Consider the following 16,837-nt stretch of genomic DNA (forward strand, 5'->3'; position numbering starts at 1 on the left):
TGCTTTCTGGTCCTACTAAGTAACCAAGTTCTAGATTAATTATGGCAACTATGTACAAGAAAGGATGGAGAGATGTCTTTGCTTCTGCACTTTGGCACCTGTAAAATGTTCTCTCTCTAGTGCTGAGTTCCCAGTGGGGGACTGATAAAGTGATACTCCACAGCAGAGGTGTCAAACATGTGGGATGCATGCAGTTTGCAACCTTACTACATGTAGCCCAACCAGATTAAAATGTTAATGGGAAATATTTAACAAAATTAATTTTAGGTAGCACAATATGTGGTATTCTAGTCAATATGCTGCTTGCAGGGATTCTTATATATGGGTTACTGGCCACTGTTTCTATTCGAATTTGATACTACTGCTACACAGAATCACTAGGAAGACCCTCTTTGTCCTGTCTGCATACTACTTTCTGAACTGTACTTCTTCAAAGACAGATTCCTTCTTGCATAACTAAGGAGACCTCACCTCAACAGAAAACTCCATTAGGAAGGAAAGAAAGGAGGAAAGGAGGAAGGAGAGGAAGAGTAATTCCTGTTATGGAGCAGAAAGGGATTTGAGGTCAGAAAAGAGTCTGCTTTTAAGTGGAAATGAAGAAGTCATCTGTGCCACACCAGACTTCTCATTGGCTTGTTGTTGATACTCACCAGCTGTAGTCGATTGATAACTTATTGGTTACAGGAGTGGGCATTGAAAACTCAACTCAGCTGCCAAATGAGAAGAAAAGATGCTTGCTCTTGTTACAGATAGATCTGCATGTTCTGTGAACCCATTTTTAGCTTTTGCCCAAGAGGGGCAACCCAAGATGGGGTAATTTAATTAAATTTTCCTTCCTTCCTCTCTGACCTTCCTCCTCTGAGGGGGAGTGAAAGAAAAATAAATTTGGCAGAGGAGTATATCCTTAATGCCCAGGCATTGCCAGAGCCAAACTGAAGAACCACAAAGAGTTTCTCCATCCTTCGCAAAGCACAGGACATCTGCCTGTGTTGCAAAGTCTCTGGCCTGGCTATCTTCCAGCATATATGTCATGGGAGTTACTGAAAACAAGATAGCTCCATCACAGAAGTAACTCCTGAAATTTGGGGAGAGAGATGGAAACCTGAAAGGAACTTTCCTTCTCCCAAATACTACCAGGACCTAACCAAAAGCTACAACCACATTAGCCTATACCTGCTATCACTATGCCAATCTTCTTTTATCTGGAACTTACTGACTTGGACATTTCTTTCTCTAACCCATCTCTCCCCATGAACTTCCTACTGAATTTACTATCTAGTTACTGTTTAGTAGTTAAAAGCTACTAATTTTACTATAAAGCTCCTATTAGATTTCCCTTTCCTTGCCTCTTAGTAGTATTCTATACCCCAACTACAACTCTGAATCAGTCAAATTATTAGTGCTTTCTACAATCCAGGCACTTTCCTAAGCACTGGCAATACAAAAAAGTGGTAGAAACAACAGAATCCCTACCCTCAAGGAGCTCACATGAGGAAGACAATATGCAAAAAAACTATAGAATATGTTCTTTTGAAGCTCAATAAATAGCTTCCTTGAATTTTTTTTTCTTTTTCTCTTATTCCATGGTGTGTCTACCCATAGGAAATATCTACCATTCTTTTGCTTCTGATCTGACTATAATCCTCTGCTTCCTAGAAAGGGTTCCTCATCTGTTCTTTTTATTCTCATTCTGTCTCTTCTTCCCCAGGATCATATCCCTGAGACTTAATAGCTCTAGTGTGACATCAGCACCTCTTCAAGGAAAGAGTGTCTTGGTGTTGTGCCCATCTAAGCCAACATCCAAAGAAATGCAAGTTGGTGTTCACAAGTATATAGCATAAGACAGGCCATCACAGAGAGGACTAGTCTTTGAGAGCTAGCAGAAATAACCATTCTCTTATTCATTAAGAATTCATTTGTTTCAATTTCTCTCCTTCTTCATCTTTCTTTATTTCTCTACCTCTTTTCAGCTTTGTAACTGAGAAGGAAAGTGGCTCCACCAGATCCAATATGGTAAATTTCTGCCAAATTAACTTGTTTTAAAAGGAGTCTTGGCTGCAAGTGGCCATTCTTATAGAACATTCCTTTCAGTGCTTCTTATAATCTTTGTGAAAAGGACAATTTCTAATTAAATGTACATATAAAGAATATAACCAAAGCCACAGTTTCTTCTGGGGAAAGACTGATTAATTGGAAAGAAAACAGATTTCATTTTAAAGTTTCAAATGCTGCAAGCTCCCAAAATTGAATCTATGTGTATTGATCCCATTTGCACAGACTAACTCCATACTACATCACCCTTTCTCACCCAACTGCATATGCAGCACCAGATCAGGAAAGGTAAATTGGGGGCAGGAATTCTGTTTTCAGTTCTGCCATTGCTCTGGAAAGCCTTGATTGAATTGCTAATCTTGTCTGGGTTTCCATAGCGTAATGGGAAGACGAGAATAAATGTTCCATTTATCAGTAGGCCAAGCTGCCAAGCAGAGCCTCACAGACCATGGGACATAGAGAAATGGATGCCTGGTTCCTCTGCCTCAAACTGTTAAGTAGAATGGATGTACACATTGTTGGTCTTCCTCTTCTTTCCTTTACTTCCCCTCCTGAGTTCTAAGCAAACAACAGTGGCTGATAGTTGTTTCTAGAGTCACAAGTTAAATAGGCTTTGACCTCTTGTTTCCTCTTTAGTACTCTTTGCCCATCCATGACATATGCTCCCATTGACATTATATCCATAGAAGAGTGAGACTTCCACAGACATGATAGTCCTGGCTATCATGCATTTTTGCTCTGGAGTGAATTGCGATGAGAAGCTGAGGAACAGAAAAGTTATCCAGAATAACCCACCTAGCATCCGTGTGCCTCAAGCAAGGAGATTTAAGGGTAGACCAATTCTTACAGCCTTTTATTTTGAACCTATTAGTTGCAATTATTAGCTTCAAAGGAGATTTTTGAGAAAATTAAATGCAGGCATGGTTTCAAAAATCTCATCTTTGGCAGTCCTCCCCACCAAGTTTCCTTTGGAGACATACAGGATGGTGCCTTTCCTATTGTAGGCACTAAGGAAATGTTTTGTGAATTGGATTGAATGGAATTGACTGTTTCTAATCTCCATCTCTGCATCTCCTCCTCCCCAAGTTGTAGGAATTCAGTTCTTGCCTCCCCTATTCACTAGTTCATTTATTCCAGTGTTTCTTAGCTCTTCCCTTTCTCGTCTTCTTCCTCCAGATGCCCTCCCCAGCCTTCTAATAGGGAATGGAATTGAAAAAATATACTGTCATGTCAGAGGCAGTAGAGCCCATTGTCAAATGATACAGGCTAACACTAATAGGATAAAGCATTATCCTACTCTCTTTAAGTCCAGAATTTGTCTCCTTGTCACCACAGCAGATTCTAACTTATAACCACTACAGCTGGGGAAGTGCAAGGACAGGGTGGTTCATGTCTCAGGCTGTGGCTCATTTTCTGGGTCTGCACTGGACCCATTATGAAGGGTGCTCTAAGCATCTCTTCATAGTTTTCTCCTCACAGACAGTGGCTGCACTGTCCAGGGAACCACCACCTGGTTCCTGACTGGAACTGCCTCCGTGGAGAGCTGCCTATAACTCATTCAGTTCTTCTACGGGGGGCTTGGGGGGATGGGGGGAAATGGAATGGGAGAAGCTGTTTGAATGATCTTATAGAGACTGGGTGAGCAGGGGGTGAGAAGAGGAAGATGAGGTACTGAGACAGCCAGGGGCCATAAAGCCAAATGTTGTGTTCTTTTACCCAAAGAGCAATTCCTATATAAATTTTTTTTCTTTTATTGCTGACTCACTGAACAGTTTAAGTGACTTATCTTGGTGACTAACCTACTCCCATCTTAGAGATAGAAGTACTATATTAAGTCTCCATGTAACCTTCAGGTTAAAGAATACATCTAAATAATAGTGGTGATGGTAGTGATGAGGATGAGGATGATATTTAAAATACTTCCAAGGTGTGGGATAACCCTAGAGGGAGATAAATAACAAGGCAGGGAGGGGAGGGGGAACGATACAGTATAACCTAATTTAAAATGAGGGTTGCTGTAGGACCCCTGGGTTATCTGAGAGAAATCAGGAGAATTAAAGATGTGGGAGAAGACTGATTTGAGATTAATTGTAAAGGAGCCAAATGAGATAATGCTTGTAAATTACCTGACTTTATATATATATATATATATATATATATATATATATATATATATATATATATATATATATATATATATATATATATGTTAAATTATTCCTGAAGTATTTCATGGGGAAGGGGCTATAGAAGCATTGATTAATATGGAAACAAGGAGGATAACAATTATTCCTTTGGTGTTGGTTTCAGCCCTAATATATTGATTGGCCTAATTATACAGAATGAGAAGAGCAATGTGGCATAATATATAGAGCATTGGACCTGGAAATCAGGAGCCTTTGAGTTCTAACATCAACAAGTCTCTGAACCTTGGACAATTCTAAGATTATCTACCTGCTTAAATATAAACTATTTGCAATTTGTGCTGGTAGAAGGGATTTCCACATCAGTGAAATTACAGATCTTTCACATTGACTTATAGGGCATTAAAGAGCCTAACAAATGGGTACAGGGGATATATCTTTAGTTTCATCCATTCAAAGCCACCCTACATCAGAGGATCATTTCTCTGATGGTCATCCATCCTTCCCAGTAGAAGGTAAGTCTTGACTGCTTTTTTGTCCAAATTTTGCACTTGTCCATGGGGTTGTGAGGCAGATAGGTACAGCATCATTCTCCCAAAGATTATATAGCTTGGCACAGCTATTTGGCAGTTGGGTAAGTACAGTGGCTAGATAGAGTGCTTGGCCTAGAGTCAATAAAAACAAAGTTCAAATCTGATCTGAGATACTAGCTTTGTGACCCTGGACAAGTCTCCTCACCTCTGTCTGCTTCAATTTTCTCATGTGTAAAGTTGGAATAATAATAGGACCTACCTCAAAGAGTTATTTTAAGACTCAGATGAAATATCAATAAAGCACTTAGCACATTTCCTAGTATATAATAGGTACTTAATAAATGCACATTATCATCCCCTTCCCTCTCCTCTCCAGGCCTAAACTCTATCCAGTTACCAAAACCTGTCTATTATAGAATTGTCATCATCACTATTAGCATTGCAAATCTTTTTTCTTTGTAGAGTGACTCTTGTTTATAAACCCTTTTAAATACACTCATCACAATATTCCACCAACCCTACCTTTCTTACAGGTAAGAGATATAGACAAATCATCCCAGCAAGACCATCAAAACCATGACTAGAACTTAGTTCTGTGAGATGTCCCCTAGCCCCTGCTACAGACAGTCTCCCAGAGTATGGAGTAAGGCTTTGTGGGTGAGCAGATCGGCCCACAGACCAGCAGCAGTGTTGGCATGTGCAGGAAGCAATATATAACACTTTACAGTTCTCCAATCTAATCCTGTCCTTAAAATGGAAAGTTGAACTAGATTATTCCCTTGATAGCCCTTGGAAATTTGATCCTATTCTTTTCTTTCTAATACCCCTCCCCTGCTTTGGTTTTCTCAAAAGGTGAATAGAGTCCAACCTTTCTTTCTTGTTGTGTGCTCTGTATTCATACCAGTTGTGTTCTCCTTATCTGTAGGACCAGCTAACATCCCTCCTGATAGGGCAGAGGAGTCTCCCAGGCTTTCCTTCTTAACTGCATTGCAAACCCTTAGCTGATGACTTGTGTGTCTGCCACAGAGCTCCACTTTTCCATGATCATGAAAATGCCTGATACTGTACAGTCTAACTATTTTTTGGTCCTCCTTCTGTATTCTCAAAAACCTATCCCAGTGCCACCTTCTCCTTCCCCATTCCCTTCCCTAAGGCTGTTAGAATTTAGTAAATGGCATTAAATATGGCTTTGTTGGCTTCCTGATGTTGAAACAAGAATAAGGGAAAAAAAGCTTTGGGGAATAAAGATTTTTTTGCGTAAAGAACTAAGTCTCCATTGATGGGAGTTAAATCAATTTGCCTACTACTCAGGGAAAGTTAATTGGTCAGTAGTTGTTTCACCAGCTTGCCCCTTCACAGAAGAGCAGTCTCTGCTTACCACTAAGACAAGGCCTTAGACTGCTTATGAACCCTATCAAGAGTAAATGTGTTAGGATCCAGGGGGATTGTGGGAGAGGAGAGAACCTGTGTCTACTCTTATCCAGTGCCTGAGGCCACTGATGGTACAGGTCCCTTGGCTTTTAGCCAAGATTTCTTCTTCCTAATGTACCCTGTTCTTTTTGCCAGGCATAGACAGACCAGCCTAAAGCAATGAAAGGGATGGGGTACCAGGCTGAGTGCATATAGTCCCTTGTGTAAGTTGTGACATGCACTCTACTGTTCCATTCCCAAAAGCCCTTTTTCCTTGCTGTAGGGAAATCATTTACTCTTTTAATTTAAAGCCAAAATGAAAACAGCCTTAATCTGTTGCCCAGACTCTCTTCCCCTCTACAGGGGGAAGGGTGCTTTCTGAATGGACAGGGACAAGGAGAAGCACTGTGAGCCAAAAGCTTCCTTGCAATTTAGCTGAGGCAGGATTTAGAAATGGATCAAACAGTGTCTGCATTAGTTGATGGCATGGAGCACTGAGTGCTGGTGATGAAGATAAAAATCAGACATATGTTTAGATGTAAATGTTCCTTCTGTGTTCTCCACCCACCCCCCACCCTCCATTTTTAAGCTGCTGCTTTGTTGCACTAAATGTTGGATCCCTAATTGTGGGCTCTGGCCCCCTGAAGTGGGAAGCCTACACTCACTGAGGGTTATTCAACCCTTCAAGTCTCTACCCACCATTCCTAAAGGAAATCAAAGCACATGAGGTCTGATACTGGTCTATAACTCTCTTCTCATGGCAAAAGAAGATGATGACAGAACTCAAAAGACAGGAACTCTGGCGGCTGCTCTTTTCCACACAATACCCAGCACATTGTTGGCCTCAATACATGTTAAATAGCATGATAATGCTAATGTCTCTAGGCCCGAAGGCCTGTCTACCCTCAATAAATAACAAATCTACAGTTATACTTGCTGAGGGAAAGGCCTCTGAATAGTTTCTGAGGGTGTAACAAGGGATGGCGATATCAAAGTCCCTGATTTTGAATGAGAGTAGCAAAAAGGCTTCCCTTCTCATCCTAGCTATAGTTAGTGATCTACAGGGCCTCTGGGAAAAGAGTAGGAAGAAGCTAACCAAACCCACATTTCTTTAGGATTTCCCAACCTGGCTCTCCCCTCTCCATCACACCTGTCACCTGTTTCTGGCGTCTAGTCATCTTGATCTGTTCTCTCCTTGAGAAAGGAAACAAGACCTCTTAGGAATTTTACTCCATGCATTCCTTTCAAGAAGTGGCCCTTTGCCATTGGGCCAATACTTGTGCCCCTTGTGGATGTGGCTCTGGCTAGAATTCAATACAAGAGGTAAGAGAGAGCAGAGAAGGGATCTTGTTGAAAGGACATCATTTTTTCCTGTATAATCACATGTGTTTTGCTAGCAATATGGTACAATGGAAAAAGCTTAAGCCTGAAGAGTGAATACTGAGATTCAAATCCCAGGTTGTGGTTGTTCACAAGCTATAAGATCTTAGGCAACTCTGGGCAATCATTTCTGTCAAATGAGTGAGTTGGATTTGATTTCTTTTTCTCTTATCTTTTCTATCTTTAACATTTTTAGTTCTAAGTCACAGTTTCCCTGGGTCTGCCTCAGTTTCCTGATATTAAACTGAGGAGGTCTCTCTGGATGCTCTCGTAAGGTTCCCCACAGTGCTAAAATTCTGTATACCAAAAATGTAATCAAGCATCTGACAAGCTGCTTAGGCTCCTCCTACAAGCTACTAGCCATAAGCCCTTCTCTCCTCCTTGTACTTTATCCACCCACAGAAGTTATAGCTGCCAAGGGACGTATATGTTTATTCTGTGGGTGCTATCTTTGGTACTACAGATTTTATGGCTTCACAGTGGCTTTTAGGAATATCCTAAAGGCCCGGTTGCTCAGTGCCATTTTCTTGACTGTTTTGACTGGACCTCATCCTTGAGGAATTTGAATTCATATATCAGTACTGCCTAGTAAGAGCTTTTGACTGATTTTAAATCTAGGCAGGAATGCTAGGCCACAAATTGGTGCTTCCTCTTAGAATTAATCATTGAGAGCAATGTATGTTCTTATAGGTGATTGAGCTAGAAGAGGGAATAAATATCATATGTCTCAGGTCTCTCCAAAGGCCCCCTGCTGGTTATAGGAAAGCAGTTACATGAATGTCTCTCAGGTAACAAACCCTGTAATTCATTTGTGCCTCTCATTAACATCACTGTTCTGGTGGGCTTTCTTGTCTTTTCTCTCTACCTTAATGTCTACCATTTTTAGAGCAGGAAGTTTCTATGAAGAATCAGCATGACTGAAGCCCTCTGGTCTTAAAGCAATCATGCCTTATACTAAGGCCAGCAGGGCATATCCCCTCCACCCCCCAGTTACCTCTTTGGTCATAGACATCATCCCTAATACATTCAGGTGTTAATATGTATGCCAAGAATATAAATCTAGTGCCCAAGTAGCATTAGCTTCTGGGAATCTTCCCTAATATGTCAAATTACCTCTTCTTTCTGCACTATGGGACTTGTATCTAGTTCTTCCCTCTTACCACACTAGTTCAGAGAAACCATTTCTGTAAAGAGCTACTTCATAATTCCAAGTCAACTTTGTTCCAAACAATTACTTACATCATGGGTAGATTGAGAAATTAACTTCATAACTCCCTGCTTCTACCACTTCTGCCACTTGATTTCCTACTTAATCTCCACTAAGTAAAGTTCCAGTGAACCTGAGAAACTGCTCTCAGGTACTTGACTTGTCTCTCTGGGAACTAGCAAGAGGTGAGGCATTGACTTTTTATTGAACTCCCCAATAACTCCTTTCCCTTTCTACATTATAAGCTTCTTTATTCTATGGTATTATAAAGGGAAAGAATGAAAAAAAATAGCAGAAACAAAATGTATTTGGGAACTAATGATATTAAAGTGACAGCTTATCAGCCTTAGAGAGTAGAGCTGCCCAAGAGAGAGATCATTTGCAGATGGACTATTCACACAGGATTGGTATCTAGGACTTATTTTTAATATCCCATGATATTCTTGACCTTGTCTTGCTCCAAATGTTATTATTTTGACTAATTCTGTAAAGCATCCCTTTGGTAATTTAACTAGAATCATGCTTAACTATGTAGATTAATGGAATCAGTATTGTTATTGTCTTATTGATGTGGCCCAGCCATGAACACTATCTCTCTACTTATTTATACACTTGTTTATTTAACTATTCAGTTTTGTAGTTGTATTTACGTAAGTCATATATTGGCTAATTTCTAGATATTTTGTGCATTTTGAAGTCCTCTTAAATGGAATTTTCCTGGCTTTATGTTAGATCTCAGCTTCTGGATATTACTGTCTTACCATTTTCTAATTGCTGCAAAGTACTGCCTTCCTGTTTCTTTTCTTCCCTCCTCAGTGCCATAGAGATCACACCCACTCAGTTCCCTTCCCTACATCAATAGAAGCACTAGCACTTGAAAAGCACAGGGTCCCATTTCAAATGCATTCACTCTGGACATCATTAACTCAACTTTGAGCCTACTAGGCACTTAATGTTTGGTTTGAATGGAAATTAATTTAAATTGATACCCACCACCAAAATAGACTCGGCCACTTAGTACCCTTAGAACAGAAGAGACTTACTGTCCATCAGAAATAGGAGCCAACATAGGTTGCTGCCAAGCTCCTAAATCTAGGTCCCATGGGGTCCTTGAGCAGAATGGGTTTGGCCTGCCCAAAGCATCTGCTGAGGTGGCATTTAATTTTGGCCAGAGTAAGTGAAATGATGAGCTGAGGTTGGCCCAATGCCCTTCCTGTTTTAGGGCACAGTGAATTGGGTGTTTCCCAACAGGTCCCAGGGAGCAACGCCGCACTTAGCTCAAGGTGGGTATCTAGTATTGTAGTTGGATTTATTTATACTAGGGGAGGAATAACAGTTTTAAAATGTTCAGTAATCTTTTAAAATGTATGAACATTTCTTTCTCCCCCCTCTCTTTGCCTCTTTCTTTTTCTTTTTTAAATATCTCTTGGTTGGTACTTCCGATCACCTCAGCGAATCTGTAGATTTCAAGGTCTAACATTCAATTTAACCCTTTGGGGACACTGAATTAAAAATTGAACAATATTTATTAAAATACAAAAATACACTTTTCTCACATTACAGTCAGTATTCTTTTGTTGACGTTTCCCCACCCACCCAACCCCACCCTCTTTCAAATCTGAACCCTTTTTTAAAGCTAAAGTAATAAATGAAAGTAATTACATCATTAAATGGACCAGAAGCAACAGAGAACCCCAGCTTCCCCCACCCTCCGAGTTTCTTCCTTTCCCCTATTGCACCTGAGGTGGGCCTGGGGGAGGGAAGCCTTCCCCCTGCTGAGCTGTTTTCAACAGGGCTTACTTCACAACCCACCTCTGGAGAGAGGTGCGGTTCTGTGTTCTTGCCTTTCTATACAGATTTATTAATATATGATGCATTTTCCCATTATTTTTATCAACCATAATGGTGGGAAAAGGTTGCATTCCCATAAACAAACCAGAACCTATCATGGCCCTTTTCACCTAACCTTTTCTTTTTTCCTCAAGTTCTGTGTCTCTCCTTACCCCCTACCACCAGTTGATAGCAGCCAATAATTCCTAATGAATCAGCATTTATGTCAGCCACAAGATCACAACCATGAGAAAAGCTTCCACTCTCCCAAAACCTCCCCCCATCTCTTCCCCCCCGCAATCCTAGAACTAAAAGAGAAATCATAAAATAACAGAATTGTCTACAATCATTTGTCAGATATCCAGAACAACAGGTGGGCGGGATGATGCTAATTTATGGCCTTTTGTGAATACATTCACCCAACTTCCAAACCCCCCTCCCCCCAAACTCCCTATCCCTGGCCCTGGATCCCCTTTCAGATATATTCTCTTCATGGGAAACCCTGAATACACACACATTTCTCCCATACAGATTGGGTTAAACTGAACTGCAGGAATCTGGTGCAATGTTAAAGTGTTCCACTGAGAGCTACGCCAGTTCCTTTCCCCCTCTGTTCTTTCCTGAAGCTTTCCATTAGATGAGGTGCATGCATGTCCGTGTACGCAGACAGAAGAGCCGTGTGCACATGGACAAACATACAAGCTCAGCCCCTTTCAAAGGCTCACTTCATTTTTGGTGGTTTTCCTGTTTAAAAATACATTTATAGTTCTATTTCTCCCATGTTCTCTGAAGAAAAAAATTATTGCATCTTAACATTTTGGCACAGTACAAATTCTTGGTGCTTTTTCATTTTTTTTTCTTTTTTGTTTTTGTTTTGCTTTTTAATATAAACCTGCAAAGACAGCTCTCGGGAATTAAGAAAGATGTCTGTAGAAATGGATATTTACTGCATCCTATGAAGCATCTTCTAAAAATGACAGGATCAGTCCATTCTTCCCACCCCCTTATCCTACCTCTTTAGGGATTGTTTTATTGTTGTTTTTAAACAGATCCAACCTTATTCCAGAAAGCTTTCTAGCAGGATAGCAAGTTGTTTTTTTTTCTGTCTTCTACCCCCCCCAATACTCCCCAAATTTCCCTTCCCCATCCCCCTTTAAATAGAACTTACAAGTTAAAAAATAGTTTTTGTTTTGATTTTGTTTCTCTGTTTAAATTTTAATATAATCTTTCTCTTATCAGCCCATAGATTTAATATATAAGCATATACAAGAAAAAAAAGTCTTTCCCCACTCTGTACAAAAGTTGCTGTCTTTTTTTTGTGCATTCTATTGCATTTTATAATTTTTTGGAGGGTAGGGAAAGTCATATTTGAGTTTCCTGTACCTTGTCCTTGGTGTGAGTCTGAATTATATAAGGTTCAGAGATAGTGGTGACTGTGGGGTGCAGAGAGTTCCCCAGGCTGTTTTCTGTCCAGTGGGCCCCATGTGCTGGTTTGTAGGTGTTGTAGTTAATATGGTCATGAATTGTGGGCAACACTACTGCCCCCTCACCTGATACACTGGAAGGAGCCGCTGCTGCTGTGGTTGCTGGGATGTCTTCATCTACTTGGATGATTTCAACTGTCCGGGCGGCTGATACTGTACTGCGCTGCTGGTGCCTCTTACGAAGTTTATAGAAGACAATCAACATGGCAGCAGCTAGCAGGGTAACTGCCACAAAGCAGCCGATGATGATCTTGGTGGTCTTCATGACCTCATCCAGGCTGGTCTGCATCTTGTCGTTGGTGTCTGCCGTGGTCACTGCCACTTTGGGCACACGGGTGGTCTGGATGAGCACTGTGGTAGAGGTGGTATAAGCTGGCTGGTAGCCAGTAGATGTAGTGGGCACAGGCTTGTACTTGCGGGTGGTATCCTCAGGAGAGATCTCAGTTGTCTCCACTGTGACTGTGGTAAAGAAGCTGTAGTTAGAGGTGTTGAGCTCAGCCGTGCTCACGTTGAGGTAGGCCGAGGCATTAGAGTTGCCTGCCACATTGGTCACCATGCATGTGTATACCCCTGTGTCTGTGAGCAGCACATGAGAGAAGTTCAGGGTGCCATCATTGAGGACAGAGATCCGGGGATGGTGAGAGGCATGGCTGAGCACTGTCCCATTGGGCAGCAACCACCTCACAGAGGACATAGGGGGAGTCCGACACTTGAGCTCTGCTATCCGACCCTCAGAAATGTTGAGGTCCCGGGGTGCATCCATGATGAAGGGTGCAGAACACTGGAAAGAAGCCTGATCGACCTCCACGAGGTAGCGGCCGCGCATGTGCAGAGGGGCATGGCAGCGGCCACAGCAGGTGGAATTGGTAGGAATGTACTCTCGCAACCACCAGGCTAGCCACAGGATGTCACAATCACAGTTCCAGGGGTTGTGGTGTAAGTGCAGCTCCACCAGGTACCTCAGTGGAGTGAACAGGTCATGGGGCAAGGAGGAGAGGTTGTTGTGGGCCAAGTTGAGTTCCACCAATGAGGCCAGCCCATCGAACGCATTACGTTCAATCAGACTGACCTGCGAGTTCATGACCCACAATTTCTTAAGGGAGCTCAAGCCTCGGAAAGAGCCAGGCCTGATCTCAGGGAAATGGTTCCCAGACATCTCAAGCTCCTCCAGTCCCACTAGGGGTGTGAGATTAGGCATGTCCTTGATGTTACACATGCCCAAGTTCAAGTATTTGAGGTTGAACAGTCCCTCAAAAGCCCCCTCAGAAATATATTCCAGCTTCTTAAGTTCCCCCAAGTCCAGGCGCATGAGGGAGGGCACCCGGTTAAAGGCATAAGAGGGAATACTTTCTATGGGGTTATTTCGAAGCCAGAGCTCCCGAAGCTTAGACAGATACTCAAAGGCCCCACTAGGGATGACAGTCAGCCAATTGTCAAATAGCTCCAGGGTGTTGAGGCTGGCCAGGCCATTGAAAGCCCCCACCTCAATTTGCCGGATAGAGTTCCTGCCTAGCTGAAGGACCTCCAAATGATGAAGGTGCCGGAAGGTGTCAGCCTGGATCATCTGGATGTTATTTTCCATGAGGTTGAGGTACCTGGTATTAGAAGGGATGCCCTGGGGGACCTCAGACAGGCCACGCCGTGTGCACACCACCTTACTGAACTGGTTACTGCACGAGCAGACGGAGGGGCAGTTCTGGGGCCCAGCGGAGGCGGCAGCGGCAGCAGCAATGGCTACACACAGAATCCACACTTGCGCTGTGAGGTAGACGATGGGGAGCAGGATGGCATTCCAGGTGTGGTACACAGTTACCTGCCACAAGAGCTTCATGATGTGGCACGTTCATAATTCACCATCGCCTGGGATTTTGGCTCGGAAAGGAAAACCGGCCCTACCCCGGCTTAAGTGAGCTAGAAGCTCCTCTTTCCATCTGGAGAAGGAGGTGGGGAGGGAGCAGTCAGAGAGACAGAGCAGATCCGGCCAGGAAAAATGCCAGACTAAAATGTGGTCCCCCATCCACCATCGCCTCTGCCCCTATACCCACTGTTTGGAAAAATGCTCACTTCTCCCCACCCCACCCCAAAACTAACCCTCTGGCCCCCTACCAAAGCGATCCCCGACCAGCTCGCCGGCACCTACCTCGGGAGGAATTGGCGTTGTGTCCTTAAGCTTTCACCACAGGAGCTGGGTACACTGTTCCCATTCTTACTCCTTAGTTTTAATTAACAAAGGGAAGGGGAAAGGAAAGGGGACAGGGTTGGGGGGGCAGAAGGGAAAGAAGGGGTGGGGGAGACAAAATGGCTTCTAGTAAATCCAGAGCAGGAGCAGGCGAAGCAGCAGAATTGAGTAGAACCAGAAAAAGATGAGGCCCTCTGGGCTATGCAGGTGCATCCCCCCCCTGCGCCCCAGAGAGCAGCGCCACCAGCACTTCCCAGCTTTGTCCTTGGACCCTGGCGCCAGCTCTCACAAGCAGCCAGTGAAGAAGCTTCATTGCCAAAGTGTTCCTCTGCCCCCCCAACTGTGCCCCCTTCTGTTGCCACCCAGAGAAAATAGAAAGGGGGGGAACCCCCAAAGCTTCCTAGGAGACACTCCTTCCTGCTGATACTCCCACTTCCCTTTGTGAGCCTCCTCTTCGGGGAGCTGCACGCTCCTCACCCACGGAGCACCTCTCTTGGGCCAGTGGCAGCTGATTGCAGTTGTTAGCTCATGGAGTGCTCTTAGGGTTGGGGAAGACGGGCAGGGGGAGGCAGTGTATGTGATTTCTTTCCAACTCTCCCTCCCCAGACACACACCCCCCCCCTTTTTTTATTCTCTCTGTTAGAGGAAAGGAAGAGGGGGGGGGGGACTAGCTTAGCTTTCTAGCCGGCAGATGCATAAGTATCAGCCTTCCTCTCCAACAGTGAGCATTAATCCAGCCGGCCCTCCAGTGTGGAGATGGTGCCGGGACCAAACCCAGTGCCCCCGAACAGGAAACCGAGAGCTAAAGATTCTAGGATGCTTTTCACAAGCCCCTCCAGCAAGCCCTTGGTGCAAGAATGGGTCCAGCAGTGGCAGCGGCAGCAGCAATAGCAACTCCCAGAGACCGGCCACCTTCCTCCTGCTCCTTCTCCTCCTGGGTCCCCCAGATCGTAGCTGGCTCTCCCTTTGTGTTGAGGTAGCTAGTTGTGGGGTTTGCCTTTTGTTGCCTTCAATGCCTTTGTTGTCCACTGACTGCAGCAGTGCTAGAAACAGCAGCACCAGAGGCGGCGGTGGCGGTGGTAGTGGCGGCGGCGGTGGTCGAGGATGAGTTAAGAGCGCAGATCCCTGGGAGCATCTTCCCCTCTTCCTAGTAGCGGTGGTGGCGGGCCCCCTGTACTCTCCTCCCACCGTCTCCTCTCGCTGGGCTGGAGGTGTTGCAGGCAGCAGCCACGCAGACTGCTCTCTCATCCTTTTGTCCTTCAGTCAGAACGTGAATGTACTGCTGACGCATACTGTTCTGGGGAGAAGATTAGCGTGATGCAGTGCCTTATGTATTAACACAGCCACCCCCTCCTCTGCTTTCCCTCGAGGGGTTAATGCCGAAGGCTTCCAGTGAGGCTGAAGCAGGCAAGCTCCTCTCTTCCTTCCTTCCTTTCTTCCTTCCTTCCCTTCTCTCTCCCTTCCCCCCCCCCCCAAAGCTGCTTCCTCCTCTCTACCTCCCACCCCCCTCAGATTGAGGAGAGAAGGGCCAGAGTGTGAGCAAGAGAGGAGGAGTGAGAGTCAAGTGCGGGGCTGGGAGTCGAAGGCGTTGGCAGCTATTTTGGTCCCGTTGGAGGGAGATGCTGGGGAACAGTTGATAGGCTGGCTTGGACCGGGCTGCAGCAAGAGAGGCTCTGAAGCCAGATCCTCGGCTCTTTCTCCTCACCCAGTTGCTGTTCCTTCCCTCTTTCTGGGGGCGGTAGGATGGGAGTGGGAGAATGGAAGTAAGACAGAAAGAAGACTCCAACTGCCCAAGACTGGGCTGCTGTAATTGGCCAGTCTCCTGCCCACGCCACATCATCCTCACTCCCACCCCCAAATGCTGACTGAGCTCTTCCTTTAATGGCAGGGGCAACACACTCAGTTATGAGTTGTGCTGTGGGTCTCCGGGGGCACAAGGACAAAGAAATCAGAGGGGCTTGGAGCCAGAAGAGAAAGACTAGTGTCATTGAGTAGCACGATCTGCGGAGAATGGTAATTAGTGCTTTCCTCTTCCTCCTTCCCAGATTTTCCCTTCCTTTTCTCTAGGCTTTAACTAGCTCAGAGTTCCCTTCCTGAAGGTTTGTGGGGAGGGAGACTGGAGGGAGGAGGAATGACAGCCTGGGACAGCACAGCCAGCCAGGGCAGCACAAATGGTTTGAAGTGATCTCCCAGAATCCACGGTACGACTGGTTCATTCATACTGCTGCCACCGCCTCCTTTCGCTCTTAGCAACCGTGTGCCACCCCGTTTCTCCTCCCCTTCACCCAGGGACTGGGACTGCTTGGGTCTCCTATTCCCAGCAACCTCCCCAGCCCCCTCTCTTGCTCTTTCCTTTACCTTCAACTTTCTTTGAGTTCTTAGTCAAACCAGCCATCTGCAAATGAAACCTAACTGCTGGGTTGTTTGCCAGCTATGGATAGGAAAAGAGGAATAAGTCAAACTTACTTCTATGAATCCAGCAGACTGCCTCCTCTCCATCCTATGGGAGGATTTCTGAATCTGACTATGTAAGTCATCTCTTTAAAGCCTTTGGCTAGCTTCACCTCAGCCTTACAAGACCATTTCCATCTAACACACCACCACCCCCATAATTCATT

General features: G+C 44.4%; 2 protein-coding genes across 3 annotated transcripts in view; one reads left to right on the top strand and one right to left on the bottom strand.

Moving 5' to 3' along the window:
• Positions 1-16,837, top strand: part of SND1 (staphylococcal nuclease and tudor domain containing 1) — a 547,109-nt gene that overhangs the window by 451,576 nt on the left and 78,696 nt on the right. The window lies entirely within an intron of this gene.
• On the bottom strand, positions 11,739-15,350 carry LRRC4 (leucine rich repeat containing 4). The gene has a single exon (XM_001366241.4). The coding sequence runs from the start codon at positions 13,869-13,871 to the stop codon at positions 11,919-11,921; it is 1,953 nt and encodes a 650-aa protein (XP_001366278.1). The 5' UTR covers positions 13,872-15,350; the 3' UTR covers positions 11,739-11,918.

This window comes from Monodelphis domestica, chromosome 5 (genome assembly GCF_027887165.1).
Source record: "Monodelphis domestica isolate mMonDom1 chromosome 5, mMonDom1.pri, whole genome shotgun sequence".
NCBI lineage: Eukaryota > Metazoa > Chordata > Mammalia > Didelphimorphia > Didelphidae > Monodelphis > Monodelphis domestica.

Bases quoted from the DNA above. Each gene is read 5' to 3' on its own strand.
- LRRC4 (XM_001366241.4), bottom strand. From the start codon at position 13,871: ATGAAGCTCTTGTGGCAGGTAACTGTGTACCACACCTGGAATGCCATC.